Source organism: Bos javanicus, chromosome 1 (assembly GCF_032452875.1).
Source record: "Bos javanicus breed banteng chromosome 1, ARS-OSU_banteng_1.0, whole genome shotgun sequence".
NCBI lineage: Eukaryota > Metazoa > Chordata > Mammalia > Artiodactyla > Bovidae > Bos > Bos javanicus.
Window position 1 is genome coordinate 25,343,806 of NC_083868.1, and position 25,742 is coordinate 25,369,547.

The following is a 25,742-nucleotide window of genomic DNA, read 5'->3' on the forward strand; positions in this document are numbered from 1 at the left end:
AAAATCATGTCAGAGAGCCTTTCTTCTTTTCTTTCTTCTTCTCTTTAAAAACAGCAGTTCTTTATATTTGATTGGAAAATATCTGTTGGTCTTTGAGCTGGACAAGAATAGCACATTTCCTGTTGTCATTTCTCATTGTGATTGATATCCATCTGCTTGTAGAAGAACTGCTAACTCAGAAGGTGCTATGCCCTTCAAATATTTTGGAATCAGGCCAAGCCACAGAGCAGGCTTTCTGAACCTTTATCCTTAATTGATAGATGGCTGACTCTCAGAATGGATTCACCTTCAGCTGGAAATTTGCCTTCCAGCAACTGCTGTTCTCTTCTAGGTGAGAAGCAAATGAAAATCCACACTACAGGTACTCAGCATTGCATATCTGCCTTGGTAATATTCTCTACACATTTCCCCCCATAAATATCCTTAACCTCCACTTTCTGGAATTTTAAAGCTTAAAGAATATGGGGATTGTAAATAGGCAAGCTTAGTGTAGTATTTGTTTATCATATGTTTGAATTTATGACATTTGATTCATGAGCTAATGATCTGTTGTAAGAGCACAGAGATTTCATACAGGGCTAATTTTCTCTGAAATATTTTATAAAAGTTATCGAGAAAGTAGTCTGTGTGTAATGGTTCTGTTTAAATTTTGGTTTTCACAGAAATTTCTGTGGGAATCTTACAAGTATGAAATGCAAAACTGGTAAGCCTAAAGCAATACAGTTTTACTCAGAAAATGAGAAGTCTAACATTTCTGCTTTTTACTACACATAGTTTCAAATTTTTCGTACTGATTTATGACACCAGTGATCATTTTTTTCAAAGAAACATAAGTCTATATTGGGATCAGTATTTAAATTAATTTATAACAAAAGATGACTTCATTTGCTTTAGGCCCCAAATGATCTTAGATTATACTTCAACATCTGCTGAAATTCATATAAATTCAGAAACATGCATTTTAATAATGCTGATCCTAAGTAGAATTGAAGTGGTGATTTAGTTGCTAAGTTGTGTCTGACTCTTGCGACCCCATGGGCTGTGGCCCGCCAGGCTTCTCTGTCCACGAGATTTTCGAGACAAGAATACTGGAGTCGGTTGCCGTTTCCTTCTCCAAACCAGCAACTGAACCCAGGTCTCCTGCACTGCAGATAGATTCTTTACCAACTGAGCTACCCGGGAATTCCCAAGTAGAATTGAAAAGTAGGTTGAATTTGATTTCAGTACTTGCCTTTTCTATTTCATTCCAAGTCTTCTTAATATCACAGGTAGATTTTAACCATCATAGGGAAGATTTTAACTATTGGGGAGAAGAAATCCTTTGCAGAGTGGAAAACCCAAGTCTTCATAGGATGCCTTCCACTCACTCTGCAGGCAAAAGTTCACCCACTGATTTTTATCATGTTAATCTTTGACTCTCCATCTCCATATGGAAAATTATATTTGAATGCTTAGAAGAAAGGTAAAAAAAAATGACATGCTATTCAGCATTGATATTTTTTCTTATGATTCAAAAGAGTTAACATATTGATCATAGAACACTAGTGGATCAGCACCTTAGATTGTAAAAGCAACTGTCAGGAATCAAATATAAACTTTTGAAAGGATCTGAGAGGAGAATTTGGCCTGAATGTAAAGTTTTGCAAAGCAGAACATGGCAGTTTCCCCAGGGCAAAGTTACTAGCTTCCTATTTCAGTTTTTTCCTATTTCAGTTTTTTTCCTATTTATTCTTTGTTTAAATTCTTCAGACACAAACACACACTAAAGGTTTGCTCGTGGCTCAAAGATGGGCAGCTAGAAAGAGAAACATATTCCCCTGTCTCATATTCTGCATGAAATCATTTTATTTTTTTCTAGAATAACATGCAATGTTATTTATCTTGGTCTTCATTGAGTACTAACAGTGCTTGCCATTGCATGCGAGCTTCCTGTCTGCCAAAAATATTCACTACCTGAGTTGTTATAGGATGAAATAGAATCATGAAGATATTTGGGCAGAAAATATTAGGTGATTTTTGAATCTAGAGAAAATGTTTGATTATATGTGTTAATGGTGTTTGTGAATAGAAAAGTGAACAATATATAGTTTGAATAAAGCCATGCAGCTTTCACAAGGATTCTGTATGTCATATTACGATCTTTATGAAGCCTGCATGATGCTTTTCAAACTAATGCTGGTCATATTTCTATCAATAATTTTTAAGTTATCAACTTTTTAATGGAAGTAAACTAACTTTCACACTTTTAAAGGGTTGAGTTCTATTTTATGAATATTACCTCTGATAGATTTGATTAAACTCAGTAAATGTAAATAATTTAATGAGTGAGCAAATTATGAAATACCAAACACTTCATGCATAGGTTTTAAACCATTGGTGAAATTATTTGACAAAACCATCCTAAGACAGCTAAAAGATTTGATGGAATTTTTATACTCTGATTATCTGGGCTTGAGTTAAGGCTTATTAAAAGCGGATTAATCTACATTCACAGTTGAGAAATAGCTTATCAGGCAAGGGAATGAGGCTTGGCTGGCAACATTAAAGTTTCCATTTGGAGTAGGAAAATGTGGCCTACTAGAGATAGGCACTCTGAAAGCTTCCTTACCTCAAAATGTCAATTTTCCATGTAGTTATATTTCCCTTCCCCCTCAGTGCTAGCAGGCGTGAGATTAGGATTAATCCTGACAGATAATAGTAGAGGTACTTTGTATATGATCTGAACTTGCAAAATCTCTTTACCTTCTATCTTTCATAAATGCTGCAATAAATTCAGAATATTTAATACATTTCTAAAACAGTTAAGAGTGAGGTGTCTGTAGAGCTTTTTGGAAGCCTTAGCACTAGTCAGACAGTTTTAGCAATAAAAACTCCTATGCACTCTGTGTTGCTGCCTTCAAATTTCTTAATTTTAGATGTTATCAGAAACTCCTGGTAAAAATCATTCACTTATTTCAAAGTTAATTCTGACAAGCACAAAGTTACTACCCTATGATTGTCAAAACTGTGACTAGAGCAAGACTGTTCAACCACTTACCCTCTCTACCGTCTTCCATTCAGCTTTAAGGTGGTTCATCACCTGTGAAATGAGAGCTACTTCAAAACAGCTTTCAAATTTGCTGTCGCATTTATTTTTATGTTTCTCTGTCTCTACACACACAGAGAATGTTGATCAAAACACCAAATATGACTTCCATTTTAGGAGATCTAGTTGTTTATCCTTTCTCATCTGTTTTTAATCTCACGGTCTAATAGAACTCAGTTACTTTTGGTCTGCTTTTCAAAATGGAACAAATCTAAAATTTTTGGAGCATCGGAAGAAAAGGAAACCAGAAAAAGTATCCTCTTTTTCGTTTCCTTCAAAAAAGACAACTATTCAACTTTATTACATAAGGGTATTGGGTTTGTTGTTGTTATTGTCTTCTTCTGATAGAAACACAAAAAATTGAAGTTTCTCATATATATCAAGTTGTGTCCATAGGCCATTTTAAGTCAATTATGTATTTATATAATGACTGTGTATTTTTGCCTCTTTATAGTTGGTATGAAGATGCACAAGCATAAATGTCCTTAAGAACTATTTTTGACAATCTCTTTGCAGATTTGAAATTATTTAATGATTTATATAAAAGTAGAAAATGGATATGTCTTGAATGTTCTCAAATTTAAAATTCTTTCATTCACAACATTTAACTCTCAGTTGGTAAATATGGACCATACTATAGAGTCCATACTCTAACACATCTGTAAATAAACCTTGATGAATGTTTGAATGTTTTTTCCCCAACTTTTTATTGTGGTACAATACACATTACATGAAATTTGCTATCTTGACCATTTTAAGTGTATCGTTCAGAGGCATTAAATACATTCATGATGCTGTGCACCATCACCACCATCCATCTCCATAAATTTTTTCAACTTTTGAAACTGAAAACCTTTGCCCAGTAAACAACTCCCCATTTCCCTCTCCTTCCAGCCATCACAACCAACATTTTACTTTCTGTCTCTGTGATTTTGATTACCCTGTGTACCTCATATAAATGGACTTCTACAGGTTTTGTCTTTTTGTGACTGGCCTATTTCATTTAACATATTGTCCTCAAGGTACATCCAAGTTTTAGCATATGTCAGAATTTCCTTCCTTTTCAAAGCTGATTAATATTCCCTTGCATCTGTATATACACTTATCCATTCATCCATCAATGGATGCTTTGTTTACTTCCACGTTTCAGCTGCAATGAATAATGCTATGATGACCATGGATGTACAAATATCTCTTTGATATCTTGATTTCAGATCTTTTGGGTATATATCAAGAAGTGGAATTTCTGGGTCTTATTGTAATTCTATTTTTCATTTTTTGAGGAACAAACATGGTATTTTCAACCAAGGGTAAAATGGTTTTTACCTTCCACAATGGTTTCAATTTATTCACATTCTCAATAATGCTTATTTTATGTTTCCTGTGTAGAAACCCACCTAACAGGTATGAGGTAACATCTTATTGTAGTTTTAATTTCCATCTCCCTAATGATTAATGATGCTGATCATCTTTCCATGTGCTGACTAGCATCTGAATGATATCTTTGGATAAGATTTTGAGTGTTGCATCTTAGTACTTTAATATTTACAGTTTATGAAAACTTTAACATTGGTAAGTACATAAAGTTAAATACAACTTAATTTTTGTTCAGTTGTCCCTGGCTTCAGTTGTCTTCTTTTTTTCTAATATTATTTTTTGATCTGACAGTAACAGAAAATTTGGGTAAGGAAAAAAGAGCATCCAAATTAGAAATGCTCAGCTTCTCCCCTTATATCTCCTAAACAACACATTTGGAGTTGTAGCCCATCCATGTCTGCTGATATTCACAACATTATCTTAGCCCTCTTTTATCAGAGTAAAACAATCATTTGATAGTCCATTAAAAAACCACATACTAGAAAGTCACTTCAGATGGAAAGTTAATTAGCTGCACTGTTTTCACATTTTGTGTTTTTCCAAACCAATCAGACATTTGTTTAATGTCACCAGTGATTTTTTTTACAATAATTGTTTCAGATCAGCTTGTTATTTTGTTGTTGTTGTTAAAACCAGTTATTAAAGGGACCCAAAGTGGTATGGACACACAGCTGACTGTTGATTCCCAACACTTAAGGGAGTCCATCCCAAAGTAGACTAGTGATCAGTATTCATCTTCTTCATAGCCAGTCCCGGGCAGGTGCAAAGGTGCTGTCAGATTGTTTTGTAATACACTTGAGAAGATACCTAAAAACTTCATAAAGCAGTGTACTTTAGGTGCCAACGAGATGTTTCTGAAAGCACTGCCTCATAAATTCCTGATAAACCCTTGGATGATGATGATATTGCCCAATTATGATGCCATAAGAGAAATAAGGCAGTGGCCATAGGACTGGAAAAGGTCAGTTTTCATTTCAATCCCAAAGAAAGGCAATGCCAAAGACTGCACAGACTACCACACAATTGCACTCATCTCACATGCTAGTAAAGTAATGCTCAAAATTCTCCAAGCCAGACTTCAACAGTATGTGAACTGTAAACTTCCAAAGTGTTCAAGCTGGATTTAGAAAAGGCAAAGGAGCCAGAGATCAAATTGCTAACATCCATTGGATCATCAAAAAAGCAAGAGAATTCCAGAAAAATATCTGCTTTATTGTCTGTACCAAAGCCTTTGACTGTGTGGGTCACAACAAACTGTGGAAAATTCTTCAAGAAATGAGATGGGAATACCAGACCACCTGACCTGCCTCTTGAGAAATCTGTATGCAGGAAAAGAAGCAACAGTTAGAACTGGACATGGGACAACAGACTGGTTCCAAATCGGGAAAGGAGTATATCAAGGCTGTATATTGTCACCCTGCTTATTTAACTTATATGCAGAGTACATCATGAGAAATGCTGGGCTGGATGAAGCACAAGCTGTAATCAGTGTTTTTGGGAGAAATATCAAGAACCTCAGATATGCAAATGACACCACCTTTATGGCAGAAAGTGAAGAAAAACTAAAGAGCCTCTTGATGAAAGTGAAAGAGGAGAGTGAAAAGTTGCCTTAAAACTCAACATTCAGAAAACTTAGATCATGGCATCTTGTCCCATCACTTCATGGCAAATAGATGGGGAAACAGTGGAAACCGGGGCAGACTTTATTTTTTGGGGCTCCAAAATCACTGCAGATGGTGACTGCAGCCATGAAATTAAAAAACGCTTGCTCCTTGGAAGAAAAACTATGACCAACCTAGATAGCATATTAAAAAGAAGACATTACTTTGCCAACAAAGTCCATCTAGTCAATGCTATGATTTTTCCAGTAGTCATGTATGGATGTGAGAGTTGGACTGTGAAGAAAGCTGAGCACTGAAGAATTAATGCTTTTGAAATGTGATGTTGGAGAAGACTCTTGAGAGTCCCTTGGACTACATGGAGATCAAACCAATCAATCCTAAAAGAAATCAGTCCTGAATATTCATTGCAAGGACTGATGCTGAAGCTGAAACTCCAATACTTTGGCCACCTGATGGGAATCACTGACTGGTTAGAAAAGACTGTAATGCTGGGAAAGATTGCAGGCGGGAGGAAAAGGGGACGACAGAGGATGAGATGGTTGGATGATATCACTGAATCTATGGACATGAGTTTGAGTAAGGTCCAGGAGTTGGTGATGGACAGGGAAGCCTGGTGTGCTTCAGTCCATGGGGTTGCAAAGAGTCAGACACGACTGAGCAACTGACCTGAACTGAATAGATATATTCTTAGACAACCTTAGGGAGGGGACTGGGAAACTACATTTAGAAATTTATAAAATCTAAAAAGTGATCATACTTATTAGCTCAAACTTAAGAAACAGGTGAATTATGAGATTATCCAAATGAGAAAGTATTTATTAAGTGCGTACTTTAAGTAGCAAGTTCATTAAAAATATGAATCAATTCATAAAATTTTATTTTCACTTTTGCTCACCAAGTAATCATAGTAAATATAATCAGTGTCTTCCAAAGATAGGATGTGTTGAATTCACAGCTGTGAAATGGTATTTTTTCCTTCATCCCCAGGGACTAGTTTAGCTGATGCATATTAATTTTGGTCAGAATTGGAATTGTGCTGTCCATAAACTTCTAAACACCAATTTTTTCCCAATGATTTCCTAGTTAAGTAATTTAGTGGCAAAATTTGACCCCAAATAATATGAAGTCATGTATAGACCTTGTTCCACTAATCGTGAATATTCACATCTCATTGCAACACTAATCATTTTGAATATAGTTGCTGCCTCAGACCCTCTCTGCAGTGTGCATCATATTACCTATCTCAGATCTGAAGCATTTTAATTCCAAACAAACTTAGCTGCAAAGATTGTAGGTAAGAGATGATGGCCCCAAACTGATATTTATCTTCTTTGCCAATCCTTGACACCCACTTTCATGTTGTTAGGTTTGTAGAATGAAATCTAGTAACCAGAGGGAGTGGGTTCTCCAGCTCTGGCTTTACTGGATGCTTGTTGGTGTTGCTAATATGCTCCATAGTTTTAAAAAGGACTTAAGTTGTATAATCATTACATACAATAGGAATATATTCAATAAGTTGAAAGTCTCATTTTTGTAAAGATTGGAAAATGAAGCAAAGCGTTCAGTACATTATATATTCTCTATTCACTACAGTTCATGTCTATTATACAGTAATTACAGTATTTCAACTCATAGTGCTTCTCAGTGTCCCTAAAAGGACCTGTGATGGAGAAGAATAGGTTATCAATCTGTACCTGTCACTGGTTTTATTAGGATATTACCTGTTTGAACTATCCTGTTTCACTTTCTGTTACGTGCAGTTTTCATTATGCCCTCTAATTAGGACACCTGTATATTAGCATTAAAATTCACAATGTGATAATTCTTTGTTAATGCATGTCAATCTTTCAATACCATATATGTACCAACTGACATACAAATAAAAATTGCCCCTTTGACTTAACCGTGTGTTTGACTGGAAGAATTTTTAGATGTCTTATTAAAGTTGGAACAAATGATGGCTTTGCTTTAGGCCAAACCACTGCTTCTTACTATCTGTGCAATTATGTTAATTATATTTTGCTATAATTCCCAGGGGCTTCAGCTCTAAACGAAGGGCCAATATGTAGTTGTTGTTAATTGTAATTAATATTGACTACTTGTGTGTGTTTCTTTCTTTTTTTTTTTTTACAGTTACATTTCAAAGAGGAGATGGAGGACTAATGAGCAATGGAAGGTATACCAAGGAGATTTTTTATTTTTATTTTTAATCAGGACTGAGGAAACTACATAGTAAAAGGCAATTATTGTAATAAATGATCACTTATAAGTCTGAGAATTCTAGAAGGAATTAAACAGCTTACAACAAGGTTTAATGATCTATCTGTTGTGCACTTTAGAGGAATCAAGCCCAGATGTTTCATATCTCCCAGATGCCCCTGAAGAAATTAGTAGTAAATATCACAAGGAATGTGTTCATTTGTTAGCAGGATGTTTATTGCATTAATTAGACATTAGCAAATGAAGTTGCTGTTGTTTAAGGCTCCTTATTGGTTCTCACCAAATTGCTGTGAGTGAACAATTACATATAATCGATCACAAAGTAAATGATTCATAGATGATGAATAGGCTGTAGATTGATAGGACTGGATTCCACAACTTTGGATACTCAATTGAAATTGATAAAAACTGATCACAAACACATATATCCTCATCTATTTTCCCTTTGCTGATATGGAGATTGTAATTAGGCTCTGGTAATAACTTCCAATCTCCCATTTAATCAATATTTTAGCAAAAAGAGATTAGGTCTAATGAGAGCTGGTGGATGTAGCTAGAAAGCAGTTGGATCTTCTGCAGTTTCCATAGAAACACATGTTTCTCTTAAGGATTGTATCACCAAGGGTCTATCGGGGAAAAAAAAAAAGTACGATGATTATAGATGTTGCTATATCTTTTTAAGTATGGTAATCTGGAAAGGGATCAGAATCCCACTTTTACGTTAAAGATAGGGATTCTTTGTTGAATATGATGCAAAAGAACTCTCCTTCATAGATGATATGCACATACTGGATCAGACCACAGTGGATCTTTTATCACCCTAAAATGCTTTCATATTCTCCTAACACTTTAAATTTAGAGAACCTGAAAATGTACTATTGATGAAACAGTATAAATACTCTTCATTTATTTCCCTTAAGTTCCTTGCCTCTAAATCAACCATGAGGGCTCATAACAGGGGTTACAGCCTATAGGGGACAGATAAATATGGGAGCTGCAGGAATTGAAGGAGCAATAGCCCAAAGTCCTGGAAATGGCTGATAATAAGCAATCATTCTGACCAATTGTTCCCTTGAGGTGCCAATTTATCATTAGATCTTGTTTCAGGATGCTGCTATGTTACCAGTTGCCTACCAGTTTCAGGGAAGATGACTGAATTCATTTGGATGTCAGCAGAATCCCAGGCAGGATTCTTCTGCTTCCATTGACAGGGATGATCTATACAGAGCCTTAGTGAATTGCCAAAGTTCCTTAATTCTTGAGAGCCTCCAGATTTTCATTTGAAAGTGAATTAAAATCTTAAATTCTCTAATCCACTGTAGTTTATGAGGCAGATATACAAATCTCTCATGGAGTTCCATGGACTGATTCCTATTTAATTCCTGTTTTAGCCGCCCAGGTCTTCTAAATGCTGGTGATCCCAGTTATCCATGGCTTGCTGACTCATGGCCAGCCACAAGCTTGCCAGTAAACAATAGCAGTAGTGGCCCAAATGAGATTGCAAACTTTGGGCGTGGAGGTAAGTTGTCTTTTTCAAAATTCTGTCATTTGTGATTTGTTTTCTTGTCTCTCCTGGATGTTTTGAAAAAGGCATACCAAAAAGTATTTTCTTCCATAAGTGAATTTAGTGAAGTGCATTTATTCATAGTACTGTACATTTGCTAAATAGTTTATTATAAAGCTGTGGTATCTATTACCTTGAGTAAAACTGAGCTTTTAAGGATGTTATTCAGAGAAGGCAATGGCACCCCACTCCAGTATTCTTGCCTGGAAAATCCCATGGACGGAGGAGCCTGGTAGGCTGCAGTCCATGGGGTCGCGAAGAGTCGGACACGACTGAGCGACTTTACTTTCACTTTTCACTTTTCATGTGTTGGAGAAGGAAATGGCAACCCACTCCAGTGTTCTTGCCTGGAGAATCCCAGGGACAGGGGAGCCTAGTGGGCTGCCGTCTATGGGGTCGCATAGAGTCGGACACGACTGAAGCGACTTAGCAGCAGCAGGAGCAGCAAGGATGTTATTACTAACCAAGAAGATAACTATTCATAATGCATTTTGTTCTTCATACTATTAGTACATGATTAAGGGTTTCCCAGGTAGCACAGTGGTAAAGAATCTGCCTGCCAGTGCAGGAGATGCAAGAGACTTGGGTTCAGTCCTTGGGTTGGGAAGATCCCCTGTAGAAGGAAATGGCAACCCACTCCATTGTTCTTGCCTTGAAAACTTCATGGACAAAGGAGCAAAGAGTTGAACATGACTGAGTGAGCACAGTACATGATTACTAAATCAGGAACTATACAGCCAAACAGGGCTTATGATTTAGAACCAGTCATTTTACTTCTCTGATTATCATTCAGTATATATTTATCGAGTGTATCCTGTGGACCTGGCACTGTGGCAGACAGTAAAAAATATCATATAAGAGGTAGACACTTAAAATAAATATAACAACATGTTGGCAGCTTTTCTGTAATTCTACAGTTGATAATTTGTACCCCAAATAAAAAACAAAAATATTCTAAGTAGCTGACATGCTAAAGTCTTCAAAATTTGGTACTAGAATCCTCTCCATAGGTCTTTATAAAGAAAACAGAATTGGACTTATTATGAAAATCACCACCTTCCCCTCTCCACCTTTTCATCCAGTCATTAGGAGAGCAATGGATTTAGAGAAAGATGGGACTGGAAAAGACTGGAAAAGTTTCAGGCCCCAGTGTTTAGTTCAGCTGATACATGGGTTTTCCATTGGCATAAGATTGTGCAGACAGCAAATGGACTGGTACCTTGCCAGTACCCCACATGAAAGAGCTGTCTCCTGGGAGGAGGAAGGTGCTATGGATGGAGTATTATTTAGGCTGATACAAGAAGGAATGGTAGGAAATCAAAAGTGTGTAGAAAGTGTGTAGAGAAGAAATTTATTGTGTCTTATGATTCAGAAAGCAAGGGAAACATTGACCTCTTTAAGAAATGAATGAATTTCCTAATGACTTGAGTATCAATTGCAAGGCAAAAAAGTGCTAAGAAATATAGAAGGACAGGTAACAGAGGGTTTTCTAAGCCACATAAAGCCTTTAAACTTTGTTAGAGGATGATCAGAAGCCATTAATGGACTTTAAGAGGAGAATTCTAGAATGCAAGTGCTGTTTTAAATCATCCATCTAGCTACTGGGTGGAGGACGGAGATAGGGTGAAAATTTTGGATGATTAATTAGGAGAATAGTGCTGTAATCTAAGAAAGTTTGTGTGAATCCACTGAAGGATTTCTAGGATTTCTTCTTCTAGGAAGAACTAATGTAGGAGACCCAGGACTAAGCTAAGTACTCTGGGTTTACTGTAAACCTCAGTGGTGGATTTCACATGTATGAGTGTGTAAACATATTGACTTAGAATACAGTCATGGATATTGGCCTTTTCTCTTTATGAATGTAAGACCAATGCATGTTTAGATATATTTAAAATGGTATTTTAAATAATAAAGTTACTAATATTGCACAACTCTGCATCGTGTCAGTACCAACCGAAAAAGGGGGACCTCCCTCCTGTAAGTTGTATGACTACTCAGCATCTTACTTACCCTCTGTAATTCAGTCCACCCTATTTAGATTCTCAGTTGCCCAGACTCTCTGAAAGTGGCTGCCTCCCCTAGGTGTCAGAATTCTGAGCCCTGCAATTACAGGTGTCACTTTACTTTGGATAGTTCTGTGCCCAAGCATAGTCTTATCATGAAATCAAAACATTCCTCCCTGCCCTACCCACTGATTTCGAAATTCTGTTCATAAAGCTTTTATCAATCAAGGAATAGCTGCCTTTTTTCTTGTATTGGAATAACACACCATTCTATCTTTATATCAAGAGATAAATGCACAAACATGGAGAAAGTGTTTTTTTTTTCAGTTTCTAGCAGATTATATTAACATTATAAAATGTCTCAATCTAATTTAGCCAAAGGATACTTATGAAGATTTTCAAGGTTTGTTTTTTTGTTTCCATTTCCACTTCATTTTCATGACATGAAAATATTTCACAGGTCGCTCAAGGCCATGACAAAGTTTTTGCAGAGTTAACTGTATCTCTTTTCAGTGTGATAAGAATTTTAAGCATTTACTAAAAAGAATGTTTCGCAAATTCCATTTCCTTTGCACAATAAATGTAATAAGTGTAAGACATAGATAATCATATTTCTAGCTTAGAGGTCAAGAAACTAAGGTTTATCAAGGTGAATAATTTGAGATCTATGTGTAGAATCCAGATCTAACAGATTTTAAAGCCTATATTCTTTTATTTACACCACTCTGCAATTCTTAAGGTAGGATTCACATGTATGATTGTATTACCGAGTACACTTAGAGGAATAACCATGGATACTGACGTTTTTGACATTTTTTCCTTTAAGAATGTTTACTAATGCATTTTTAAATGTAATGAAAATACTATTTTGAATAATCAAGTTACTAATAATCACATGTATTCATTTTGACAATACAAACTATAAAAATGCCCTTTAATTATTCAGTAAGTACTTACTCTTTACAAAATACTAGATGAGGAATTATGGAAATACAGACATAAATCCCAGGTACTCTGTCCTCAAGTAACTTAAGATATAGTGAAGGAGACAGTCATTCATGGAAGTAATTACTCCAGGCAAAAAGAAATAAATGCATGTGTAACTAGGGTGCTGAAAAACTGAAGAATGAAATCATGAGTAATTCTGACTAGAGAGAAGGGTTTCTATAATTCATAAGTTTCAGACACAAACATTAACAAATGCCAGTGAGATAACCTAAAGTATCAAGAAGGGGTAGATGTGGACTGTGTAGAATGTAAAATAAAAAGCCCTGTCTAAAGATGGCAGCATCTATTCGAGTCCAGGCTCCTGGGAGGAAGACCGGCCCAGAGTTCCAAATCATCTGATGTTATAGGATAATTCCCCACATGCAAGTAGTCATGTATAAGCCTCTAGTATTTTATTGTTGGGACATAATTCAATTTATTTTTTGAAAATGTAAGAGTGAGCAAATAACATTTGAAGGAAATATGCAGCCCCCAAATCAATATAGAAGCACTTAGAATTGAAGACTAATTTCATCCAGCTGAGAGAGATTCTATTTCTAGAACCATAGCTTTAGTTGGCATAGAATATGAAGGATTAGATTTTCATACTATATTTTTTTCCATTTTAAAACATGTGAACACACAACCATTTCAAAAACTGGCAGTAGCTCACAATCTAAATCCAAAGCTTTGGAGAACCTCATATTCAAGATGTTGGGAAGTTGGGGTCAGTGTTGAAGAAGGGTATCTGTCCAGTTCATCAGTGAAAGACATGGTAGAAGAGGCAGAAACAAAACTCAAAAAACCTCCCTAGAGTGAACGACCTACTTTCACAATTTTGATATATTATTAAATATCAAGCATCTCAGAGAATAAAAATCATACTGACCTGATGCTTTAGAATGAAACATATATCTTTGTCATCAAATTTTCTAATCAGTTTACAGCTAAAAACAAGGGCAAGAAAACAGTTATAAAATTCTGAATCCGAAAACAATGTGCATACTTATACAACTTGATGAAATATTATAAATATGAACATGTTTAACTATTTAAAATAGTTATTTTAAAACTACATATATACTTAATTATAAAACAGGTTGGAATTTCAGACTTCTGAACCTTCAGAAAGAACCTACAGTGTGTGATTATAGTGTATGAAATGCACTTTAAATGTCTTGTTACTGTTGCTAAAGAAGATCATTTTTAGCTTTTGTAAAATGCAAAAGCAAAATTAATATTTTTACAAGAATCCTTATTTCAAGTACTGTTAGATATCATAGAATCTAAAAGCTTTAGGATATTTTGACTCCTTCAGTCTTCTCCGTGTGATGATAAGCTGGTTTTGTTACTGAGATCATTTGGTTTATTATTACATTACTATAACTAGTTGAAAATTTTCCATAATGAAATGAAGAGGGTTGTTGAACTCATGTCCTGTGAAATGTGACTTTCAGAACATAGATTATTAAGTAGCATAATACATATTCACTTTTAACTCTACATGAATAAAAATAGTATTAGTAGGGGGTTTTTTTGTTTGTTTGTTTTTGTATTTTTTTAGATTCTAGTATCTTCATTCTGAGAAGGAAAATAAATGCTTAGAAGAGAGGTGGCAGTTCTGAATTTAAAAACTTCATGTAAAGATAATTTAGCACACCAAAGTGATAAATGGACTGATTGATATTCAGTGTTTTTCCTGAAGTTTAATTTTACTCTTGCTGTATTACAACTTGAAACTTTAATTCTCTACTTCTAAGATTTGGTAGCATAAATTAAACTCTGTGATCACCCAGATTGCTTCTTCTGTAGTTAAATCCTGCTGTATTGTGAAAATGACTTATTCATGAAAATCTTCCTTTGTTATCCAAGAGAAAAAAATTGCTACCATCAGTTACACTCCATTTCTGGAGCTGTGAAATCAACTCAGATAAACAGCAAGTAGAAACTTGAGTAAAAAGTGCCTCATAGTTTGGAGAGTATAATTTTGGAAACTTTTGCATCTATTTTAGCAGTTATTTTCCATGTCTCTTGGGATAAAGTGGAAAAAAGATGCTTTTCATCCGTGATTTGTAGATTCACTTTTGCCATTGCTTCTGTAAAGAGCTAACAATTTCATGGATTCTAAGCCAGAATGAACAACTGAAAGCATTTTTTCAGGAGTGAAATACACTAAATTTCTCATTCATGGTTGAAGAAAATGGGGGATAGGGTGTGTTAAGCAGTGAGACGTGAAGGACGGCCGGTAGGCCTGCCTGTCACCAAGGCTGATAGCTTGGCGACGGTTGTACATCATCTACCCTTCATTGGCTCATGAAGCCCATCTCAGCTGAAATGCAAACGTGCGGCATGACACATTTATTTTTCATCTTCAGTCCTGATAGTTTTGGGCTTCCTGTGCATCATTAAATTGTTTCATTTCCCTATGTTCACCACAGATGTGCTGCCACCGGTTCCAGGCCAAGGGGATAAAACGGCAACGATGCTCTCAGATGGAGCCATTTATAGCAGCATTGACTTCACGACCAAAACCACTTACAATAGTTCCAGCCAAATAACACAGGCTACCCCATATGCCACAACACAGATATTGCATTCCAATAGCATACATGAATTGGCTGTCGATCTGCCTGATCCACAGTGGAAAAGCTCAATTCAGCAAAAAACAGACCTGATGGGATTTGGTTATTCTCTACCTGATCAGAACAAAGGTAACAATGGTAAGTCCAGTTCTTACTTCCAGAAGAGTTATTTTCATATCATTTTTGCATGAGATAGACAGTAGTATTTGTTGTTCGGTTTAGTAATTCATCACCAGGTTCACTACCTAAACTAAAAAACTATACTGGCATGTATTCAGTACCTTGCACAGTCCCCGCCACCATCACCACCACCACTGTTGCTATCACCACACAGCAACACCAATTGGTTTCATCCTTTTAGCTCTTTATTCAATAGTGATCAGTAATCCATCTCGACCTCCATTAGGCAGGACAGACAAAACATTCCTCCACTGTCCTACGACATCTGCTTCTGAATTGCTAACTGCATGTTCTGCATGGGCTTGTGCTGTGAACTAATCACATGATGCCACTATGACCTCTGCCCTTTAACCCTTAGCCTTACTTTACATCCCTGACTACCGATTGGCTGAGGGATTGTCTAATAGAATGCCACACAACCAGTCACAGGATTTCAGCACCACCAGCTCTCACAACAGCTCAGAGAGGAGTGGCAGTCTCTCAGGTTGGTCTCATCACAGTAAGGAGAAATATTTGTTTGTCACCAGCATATGACCTGTGTTCCTAACACTCATGAAGAAGTACTGGCTCACAACTCACTGTCAGACATTTATCTCTCAAATGACAGTAGGAGTTTATCCTAATGGAATCAAGTTTTGGGGGTGGAGGAGGGTAAAATTCACCACCAGCCTTTATGTATGAATTGTACAAAGTTGTATTTACTGAAAGATAGTGCCATTTTACTAAATACTAATTGTTAAGGGGCAGATGAGTTTGATCTGCCTTAGACCCTACTTAAGAGTCAAGAGAACTTTGCAATAAAATGATCACGTAGGAAAATCAGCTCCATGGCATGGACACCATATTCAACTAAAATGCAAATGATTTTGGAAATTGCTCATAATATTAAGAGTCTGGTGATGTGACTTCCTATTTTTGGACAAGTTTTCCAAAATATTGTGTTATCTATTGATGATATTATTTAGAGTAAGATCCTGATACCATGCTAAACAGGAATGTTAATGTGGGACACTATTCTTTACATTTAATTTTTTTAAAAAAACCCAGTCTTTTATGTTGGTAATTTCTTATGCTGTAAATTTTAATATATATTCAAGATGCATTAGCTGAACTAACAATCCATAATGCAGGCATTAAATAGCACATGTAGGGAAAAACACATTTTACTGGAAAGAAATATGTACCTATCATAATGAATATCAGATCTCTAGGCCCAAGGATCCTCATCTCTAAAATGAGGAGATCCTTGTAGACATTCTAATTTTTACATTGTGTATGACTGATGACTTTCTCTGCTCATTTCTAATTGATACCATGACTTTATTTTCTTTTTTTTATACTATTGATAGTCTATTTGTTTTTATGAAGTTTTTTAACCTCAGTTACTTAGTGAAAGATTATAGTGTATTGAGTGAGATATGTCATAGGTTATGAGATATCAAGGCCATAAATAGTTAACTCTTTTATATCATTAGGGTAACATTTACTAAATGATCTTTCCTTAGAGATAGAACCCTTTCAGTCTGAACATGTTAATATTCCCTCTTCTCTCCAAAATGAGCCATTTGCTCTCCTTACCTATTGGTAGAACTGGATATATTATAGAATCCAGAAAATTTTAAACATCTGTTACAAATTTAAATGGCCTGGTAATATAAAGGAATTTTTTTGAATAACCTTAAATGTCATTTGTACTGTCATTTATTTATGATGAGTCCTATAATTGTACTGAATAATTTAAAAATTAATTTATTCTAGGCTTATATCATTCAAAATATGCCAAGTCTCAATCAATATATATATTTTAAAAGTCTATATACTATAAGTCATGGATTGTAAAAGACCTTTTGTGAAACCATCATTAAATATTCTTATATGTTGATTACCATTGAGTCTTAAAAGTTACCTTTTGAGTAATTCTAAGCAGAATATGATTCACAATAGTGCTTACTACATTTTTGAATCCATTAATCTCTTGAGTGACATTTATATATACTAAGATTTATATTATCTACTTCATCTACATTTGAATACAAAATTACTTAAATTGGTGATAGAAAGCTTTCTTTAAGAGACAAGACTGACATGATTGTTCTCTTCTTAGTTTAGTCAAATTGAATTTAACATTAGAGTTCTTTTTATTCTTATAATCATTGATATGTATTCTAAAGCTTACATTTAAGATCAAACTGCCCTATGGATATTGAATCATAAGATTTTCTTAATTTGTGCACAGTGTTGATGAAACTAGTTTAAAATAATCATGGTAATAAACAAAATTGTACATTCCTAAATTGAGTGAATTTTTCACCCTTTGAAGCACTCATATAATAATTTATTCAGTATATAATTTCTTAGCACTCCTCTTAAAAAGACCAACCATTAAAAATATAAAACTCAATTTTTTTCAAAATAATCTCTGTAATCATAATTTTATATATATGCACGAATATATAGCACAATATCAATAGTAATAGGGCTTCCCCAGTGGCTCAGCAGTAAAGAATATGCCTGCAGTGCAGGAGCTTCAGGAAACACAGGTTTAATCCCTGGGTCTGAAAGATTCCACTGGAGGAGGAAAATGGCCACCCACTCCAATATTCTTGCCTGGAGAATCCCATGGACTGAGGAGCCTGACAGGCTACAGTCCATGGGGTCGCAAACAGTCGGACACGACTGAAGCGACTTAGCAGCAGCAGTAGTGCGTGTGTGCTTAGTCACTCAGTCGTGTCCGACTCTTGCAACCCCATAGACTGTAACCTGCCAGGCTCCTCAGTCCCTGGGATTCTCCAGGCAAGATTACTGGAGTGGGTTGCCATTTCCTTCTCCAAGCATCAGTAGTAATAACTAAATAATTTTACATACTAGTATTTTTAAAAGACTAAATTTAATTTGAAAATAAGCTGTTTTCAAATTTTCTTTACATAGAAACCATTCGTTCAGCATAAATAAATGTAAATTCAGATATTTACATTTTCACTTGAAGAGAAACAGGTCAAATATGTCTGCAAGTCATCAAAATATGTGATGACTAAATACATAATGCAGACAGTTCTCACCTTAAAATGCTTGGGGATCTTAGGTTGCAAGTAACAGCAACAAACTGGGTTCACTTAGCTCAAGATGTGGATCTCAGAGAATTTAATTTCCCTAGCTTGTATCATATGGCACTATTATGCTCAGCGCCCACCTCTTACCTCTTTCTAGAGAAGACAAAGCATGCTGATCGATAGTCTTACCAAAAGTACCCACAATGAGAAAGCAGAAATTTCCCCCAAAGAGGGGGAAGTGGACATTGGATGGAGAGCCTCACAAATTCCCTCTGTGAATCAGCTCTGCTTCCCCAGCACATTTTTAAGTCAGTTGTCAGTAAGAGGTGGCAATGGCTTTCTTGACCTTGGAGAAGAATTTCAACAGAGCTGGGTTCAGAGCTGTAGAAATTGTAATTTCCACTAAAGCTGCTGCATTCTAAATTGTTTGTTCTCTTACTATGCGAATATGCACAAATGTAGAAAGAACCTCTCTTTTCCCATCTATAAAATGGAGATGTAAAAACTTTCCTATTTGTGTCACTCAGGTGTGGTGGAGATCATATGACAGTTCTAAAAGTGCTAAAAAAGTGAAAAAAAAAAAAAAGGTCCACATGTACATATATAAGGAATAAGAGGTACACAGGCAAAAACTACCAAGAACACATGCCCACCCTGTTCTTCTAAGTAGTGAGACATAGTTCTGAAAATACCAAGAAAGGTACAATCTTTGCTTATGACTTTGGTGGGTTATCCACCAAATAACAAGGAGGCAAAGGATTAAGGCTCACCTACCTTAAACACAAAAATTACAAACTTTAATCAATCAGGTTGATTATTTTTATCCTAAGCATCAGACTATTTCTAGTATCCTCAATGGGGCTGGAGGTGTGGAATGGCTTTGTAAACAGGCAGACTTGAGTTTGTACTGAGCTGGAGGAGATGGAAGAGAGTGGTAGTGACTGCCATTTATTGAACATTCTGTACATTGTGAACCCTTTATATGTGTTATCTCTTATAATACTCAAAATAACCCAAACAAGTAGTCACTTTATATCTTTTGTACATGTGTGGAAATTGAGGTGATAACTATTGAGTAACTTATCAAGTAAATGAGAAACTGGTTTCAAGCCCAGAGATTCAACTCTTCTTCTCAAACTAGAAGTTACCTGCTCTCCTTTCTCTTAATACTTTTTCTGCCAAAGATAAAAAGTGAAAGGAAGGGTGGAAGCACTTAGTTTTCAGAGATGCTCTTTTCTGTGTGTGTATATGTGCACATGACCTAGAAAACAGATACAATTTCATATTTAGCAATAGGGTATATATCTAGTTTACAGTTTCATCACTTTCTGGCATTCAAAGTTATTTTAAATTCCATAATTTTCTGAATTGGCTGATGCTGGTTACTTGATAGAAGAATGGAGTTGAGGCAAATTTCTAGTGATATCTCTCTTGTTAGGTAGTCCTGCTATGAATATTTGATACTCATAACTTTTAGTTCCAGAAAGATATAGTTCAAGGGGTCAATACCATTTTTTTTTTAATATAGCCATTGACTGCCATAGGAATGACAGAAGTTACCTACATTCCCCTAAAGTATCTTTTGCTCAAGCAGTACACATTTCTGCATCCAGCTGTGGTCCATTTAGGAAGAAACTTGATGTACTTAATTTGGAGCAGTAAAAAGTACTTCATTGAACAAATGAAAAACTTTGTTTTCATTTGGTAATCTGGTAAACTCTGGTAATCCCAGATATGGCTCATATGCTGCCAAGTTACTTTCTGCTCATATTTTGTGCATGAATTCATTTGTATTACAATAATACTGAAGTTGATTACTGTATTTCCATTAATTTTCCCCATATTTGGTATTTTAAAATATGTTAGACATCTGGGAACCACTCACTATATGCAAAAAATAATTGTGCCCTTCATTAGTTAAAATTTATATAAAACATATCATTGTGAAAGATTTACAAGTATCCTCCAGATTGTTGTTGATTGATTTTTATAAGTTACTTTTGAGAGAAAACTGTTACTCTCCTGGATTAATTAAATTGAGTAAATTCTAATGGAAAAGTTTAGCCTGTATCCTTAGACACTGCATTTTTCCACTGAGACAGATTATGCAAAAGAGCATTATAAACGCACTAAAATCTGACATTTTAAAGAATTTGTTACGGCCCATTATTTCGTCTAACAATGAAAACGTGGAGGCAGCAAATGTGAATAAATCAATCCATGTGCTTTTACCACTGCATCCATGTTTTTTTGTGTATTCAGCTCTGCAACTAATGCATTGTGAAAGAAACAATATCATTTTGAGTGATTTATAAAAATGTTTTCCTGATCATATCATTTCATTGTTTATAGCTTTTAACAACTGTAACATACTGATTCTGGTGTTTTGAAAACAGAAATACATCTTCCCATCTGATGTACTCCATTTCTTCTGATATTCGGTATGTCTGAATAAATATATTATTACTTTCAGGTGGGAAAGGTGGAAAAAAGAAGAAAAATAAAAACTCTTCTAAACCACAGAAAAACAATGGATCGACCTGGGCCAATGTTCCACTACCTCCTCCCCCAGTCCAGCCTCTTCCGGGTACAGAGCTGGAACACTATGCAGTGGAACAGCAAGAAAATGGGTAAAAATGTTTCATCTACCAACAAAATGGCCAGGGCTATACTGCTGTCTCTTTTATGCATTTTTGTCTTGATGCTGTGTTCTCTTTCTGTTTCCCTGCCCCCTTGCCAGCCTTTCCTTGTCCCCTCCCCTTTTATTGTTTGCTGCGTCTATATATTTTTAGCTGATAGATACAACACGGCACACATTGAGGACCTCGAATCCTTGGCCGTCAAGTGCCTTAGATTGTCTGCAATCATGATAATGCAGCCTCCATTTATAATATTGCTTGTTAGTTTGAAAGCAAGTAACCCAGAGCTCTGTGAACTAAAGAGGCACTCCTGAGAAGGGCTGAAAAGGAAATTAAAATAACCTTCTTCATCATCCCTCGCATTTCTCTAATGACTTGATGTCTGGCCATAGCAGGGTGCCCACTGTTGAGCTCCATCACAATGGGATAATTGTAGGGATCTGGCCAGTGTGTAGAACTTTAATCATCAGCTTTGATGGGAATTTAGGAGTCTGAACAATAAGAGAGGTTCAAGTCAATGCACACTCTGTAACAAACCTTTTTTGAGATAGAAAATTTCCTTTAAGGGTCTTTAAATGTGACCAGTGTCCTTATTCTTTCCCAGACATCTCACAAGTGTTAGTTTGTTTTCCTCTGTTGAAGTGTTAATTGATTTTAAGGTAGAAAAATGTTGATTCTCTTTACTACTTCTAAGTGCTCTGTCTTCCTCACAGGTCCTAGGTCACCCATTGCTTTTGACTGAAACTGCAAAGTGTAGGATAGAGGCAGTTTTTTCCAAGTGTTCCTTTATTTAGAAGTACTTAGGCATTAAAATATCTGTTTATTTAAACAATGATTTTATTTCCTCTCTTGTTTTGCTTAAAGATCTTGTGCACATGCTTGTAGTTTTTTTCTCCATCTCCTTTTCTTTTTATACTCTACTGTTGTCTTTGAGGTTTCCAGATTAATTTTCCTAACTAGAAATTTTTCTGTCACATTTGCTTCCTAAAGAAGATTCCATTTGCCTTTTTTTCAGTTACATAATATATATATATGCATTATATACACAGATAGATGGACATGCATATTTATATATATACATAAGCTTTGTTGTTGTTTTTTAGCGTCTAAGTCTTATCCAACTGTTATTTGCGACCCCCATGAACTGTAGCCCACGAGGCTTCTCTGTCCATGGGATTTCCCAGACAAGAGTCCTGGAGTACGTTGACATTTCCTTCTTCAAGGCATCTTCCTGACCCAGGGATGGAACCTGCATTCCTACATGGACAGGTGGATTCTTTACCATTGAGCCACCAGGGAAGCCCATACATAATCATACCTCCATATTTTTTCTCTGTATCTTTCTTTCCCTCCAAAAGGCTTCATTTGCTTCCATGAGATTACAATTCCCATATAAGAGCATATCATTTTTATTTTATTTGTTTTTAAAAGTTCACATCTGAAATAGGAAGTTAAAAGCATACCCTTTTCTCTGACTATTTTAAGAATAAAACATTGTACATAATCTTATGTAACATATATCAATAACAAATTATGTTAGTGTCACACAATTCCTGGACAGGAGAGCAGGAAACAGAGATGTGCATTTTACAAGAAAATATTATTACAGGACTTATAAATATGCATTTTAAAGACTGTAGTTAGAAAATAATAAAATTGAACTTATAAACTGAGGAGAGAAAAGTAATGCTGTTAAACATTTATAAAGTCTTGAACTCAGATAAAATAAAACTTGTAAGTAATTTGGTATCTTAATTAGTATATTTGAGATGACTTTGTCCATTTCTTGTTATATTATTTACAGTTTTGTATTTTCTGATGTGGAACTCTTATAATACTGAAAAAATATTTTTGAATAGTTTCTATATTTATACTCTGTTATTCATGATATTAACAGTAAATAATTTACAGAAGAGCTTTTATGGACTTTTTTATATGTCTTGATTTGACTTATGCAGATTTAAAGTTTTCTTGAAATACAAACAACAAAAACTTTAGAAGTCACCTTTCTATTTTTAATCACTTTTATTTCTGACAATAAAAAGGATTCAGCAGTTGTACTTCTTATGTTACTATGTAGATTTTGTTTTATTGTTTTAATATCTCATAATAGAGAACTTACGCAACACACATTTTTTTTTCAAATATATAAGAACTATTAAGCCCAGTGCCAGGAAGGAAAGCAGAAGAGATGAAAGAAACAAAAACACTTGCAGTGAGGTGGATGAACCTAAAGCCTCTTGTACAAAGTGAAGTAAGTCAGAAAGAGAAGAACAGATAGGGATGGGGAACACATGTATACCTGTGGCGGATTCATTTTGATATTTGGCAAAACTAATACAATTATGTAAAGTTTAAAAATAAAATAAAATTGGAAGAAAAAAAAATAAATTTTGATGAATGATTTAAAAAAAAAAAAAAGAAATGCAGAGACAAAAAATAAAAATAAAAAAAAAAAAAGAAGAACAGATATAATACATTAAAGCATATGTATGGAATCTAGAAAAATGGTACTGATGAGCCTGGTAGAGAATGCACTTGTGGACACAGTAGGGGAAGATGAGGGTGGGACGAATTGAGAAAGTAGCTCTGACATGTATACACTATCACGTGTGAAATAGTTAATGGGAAGTTGCTAAATAACACCGGGAGCCCAGCCTGGCACTCTGTGATGACCTAGCGGGGTCATAGATAATTATGACTGCTTCACATTGTTGTATAGCAAAAACCAACAGAAAATTGTAAAGCAATTTTCTAGCCATTTAAAAATAAATAAAAAGGAATATGAAAGAAAAGAAACAAAAAACACAATTAATAAGGAGGATCTGATCCCTGATTCAGGAAACTCAAAGTAGTGGGAGGTAGAAACCAAAAATCACACACAATTTTGTATGGGAAGCCCTAGCTAAGCACATGTACGAAATAATAACTTGCATACGGAAAGGAATAATCATGTATGCCAAATAAGGCTGGGGCAAGCCTGTGGAAGCTGAGTTTCGAGATGAACCTTGAATCATTTATTCACAAATAATAGTACCCAGAGTTGGGTGGCTGTTGGATGCCAGGCTGTTAGCCAGAGGCAGAAAGGATAAAGACAGTGAGTAGTAGTCCCTAACACGGGTGCTTCCCTGGTGGCTCAGTGGTAAAGAATCTGCCTGCCAAGAAGGAGACACGGGTTCAATCCCGGGTTTGGGAAGACCCCCTAGAGAAGGAAATGGCAACCCATTCCAATATTCTTGTGGAGAATCCCATAGACAGAAGAATTTGACAGAGTACAGTCCACGGGATTGAAAAGAGGCACGACTTAGCGCCTAAACAACAACAACAAAGTCCCTAACATAAAGTAGTCTCCACACCAGAATTGATTGCTAACCAATGGCTACAACAAAATGTTACTAATTAGCTGTGCAGGTGGAGCCAAAGGCAAAAAGTAGAAATAAAAGATGAGGGGAAGAAAAGGAACAGTCCCTTTAGTTTTCCTTTAGTATTTCTCCAACTCCTCCTTTGCAATCCAACCCTATTCTAGTTAAGGTTACCTCCCTTTCCTTTATTTTGCATTATTAAATAAGCTTCTCTATTGTAATCCTCATCACATTGCATTCTAATTGCTTGTCTATATCTTTCTGCAGTTGGTAGCTATTGTATGAGGTTTGTTGAGTGTGAAACAAATGCACAGAGTAGAAGATAATCTGAGAAGCTGACATGAGGCCAGGTGTGAAGTCTTGCATGTCTTACAGGAATTCCGATCTTTGGATATAGAAGATGGATTGGAGGACATGAGGCCAAGGCAGGTAGAGAATGTAGGGGATATTGCAGCAGAATAGAAAATACCATGAAAATGATAAGGAAATCAAATAAGTCATTGGCAGCAGGATGGAGAGAGAGGGATACATTTTGGAAATATATCTAGCCCAGGATAATCACAATCTTGAGAAGATTGTCTCTTGCTTTATTACAGTGTTTAATTTTGTTTCTAAGAGCTTAGATATCATCAGTTTTCCTTCTTTCTTTCTTCCTCTTTTTCTCTCTTTTTTGCTGTGCACGTCTTGGTTACTCTGCGCAGACTCTCTAGTTGCGGCAAGTGAGGGCTACTTTTTGTTCCAGTGCACACGCTCCTCAGAGAGGTGGCTTCTCTTGTTGGGGAACGTAGTCTGCAAGTGCGTGGGCTTCAGTAGTTGCCCCTCCTGAACTCCAGAGCTCAGGCTCGGTAGTTGTGGCGCATGGGCTTAGTTGCTCTGTGGCACGTGGGTGGGATCTTCCTGGACCAGGGGTCTAACCTCTGGCCCCTGCACTGGCAGCTGGTTTCTTATCCACTGCGCCACCAGGGAAATCTAGATAGCATCAATTTTCTTTCTAAGCCTTTCTTGAGCCATTTTCCCTCCACAATATTAAATATCAGAAGTTATCAAATCACTGCCCAAATAGAAAATAAT

The 25,742-nt window shown here is 35.8% G+C and overlaps 1 protein-coding gene across 9 annotated transcripts in view; it reads left to right on the top strand.

The window, feature by feature from the left end:
• ROBO2 (roundabout guidance receptor 2) overlaps positions 1–25,742 on the top strand; it is a 652,403-nt gene that overhangs the window by 588,677 nt on the left and 37,984 nt on the right. For all 9 annotated transcript variants that reach the window (XM_061430013.1, XM_061430088.1, XM_061430401.1 and 6 more), the window contains 4 exons: positions 8,218–8,260; positions 9,696–9,823; positions 15,297–15,578; positions 21,144–21,300. In XM_061430013.1, coding sequence (XP_061285997.1) covers positions 8,218–8,260; positions 9,696–9,823; positions 15,297–15,578; positions 21,144–21,300 — 610 coding nt within the window. The remainder of the gene's footprint in view (positions 1–8,217; positions 8,261–9,695; positions 9,824–15,296; positions 15,579–21,143; positions 21,301–25,742) is intronic.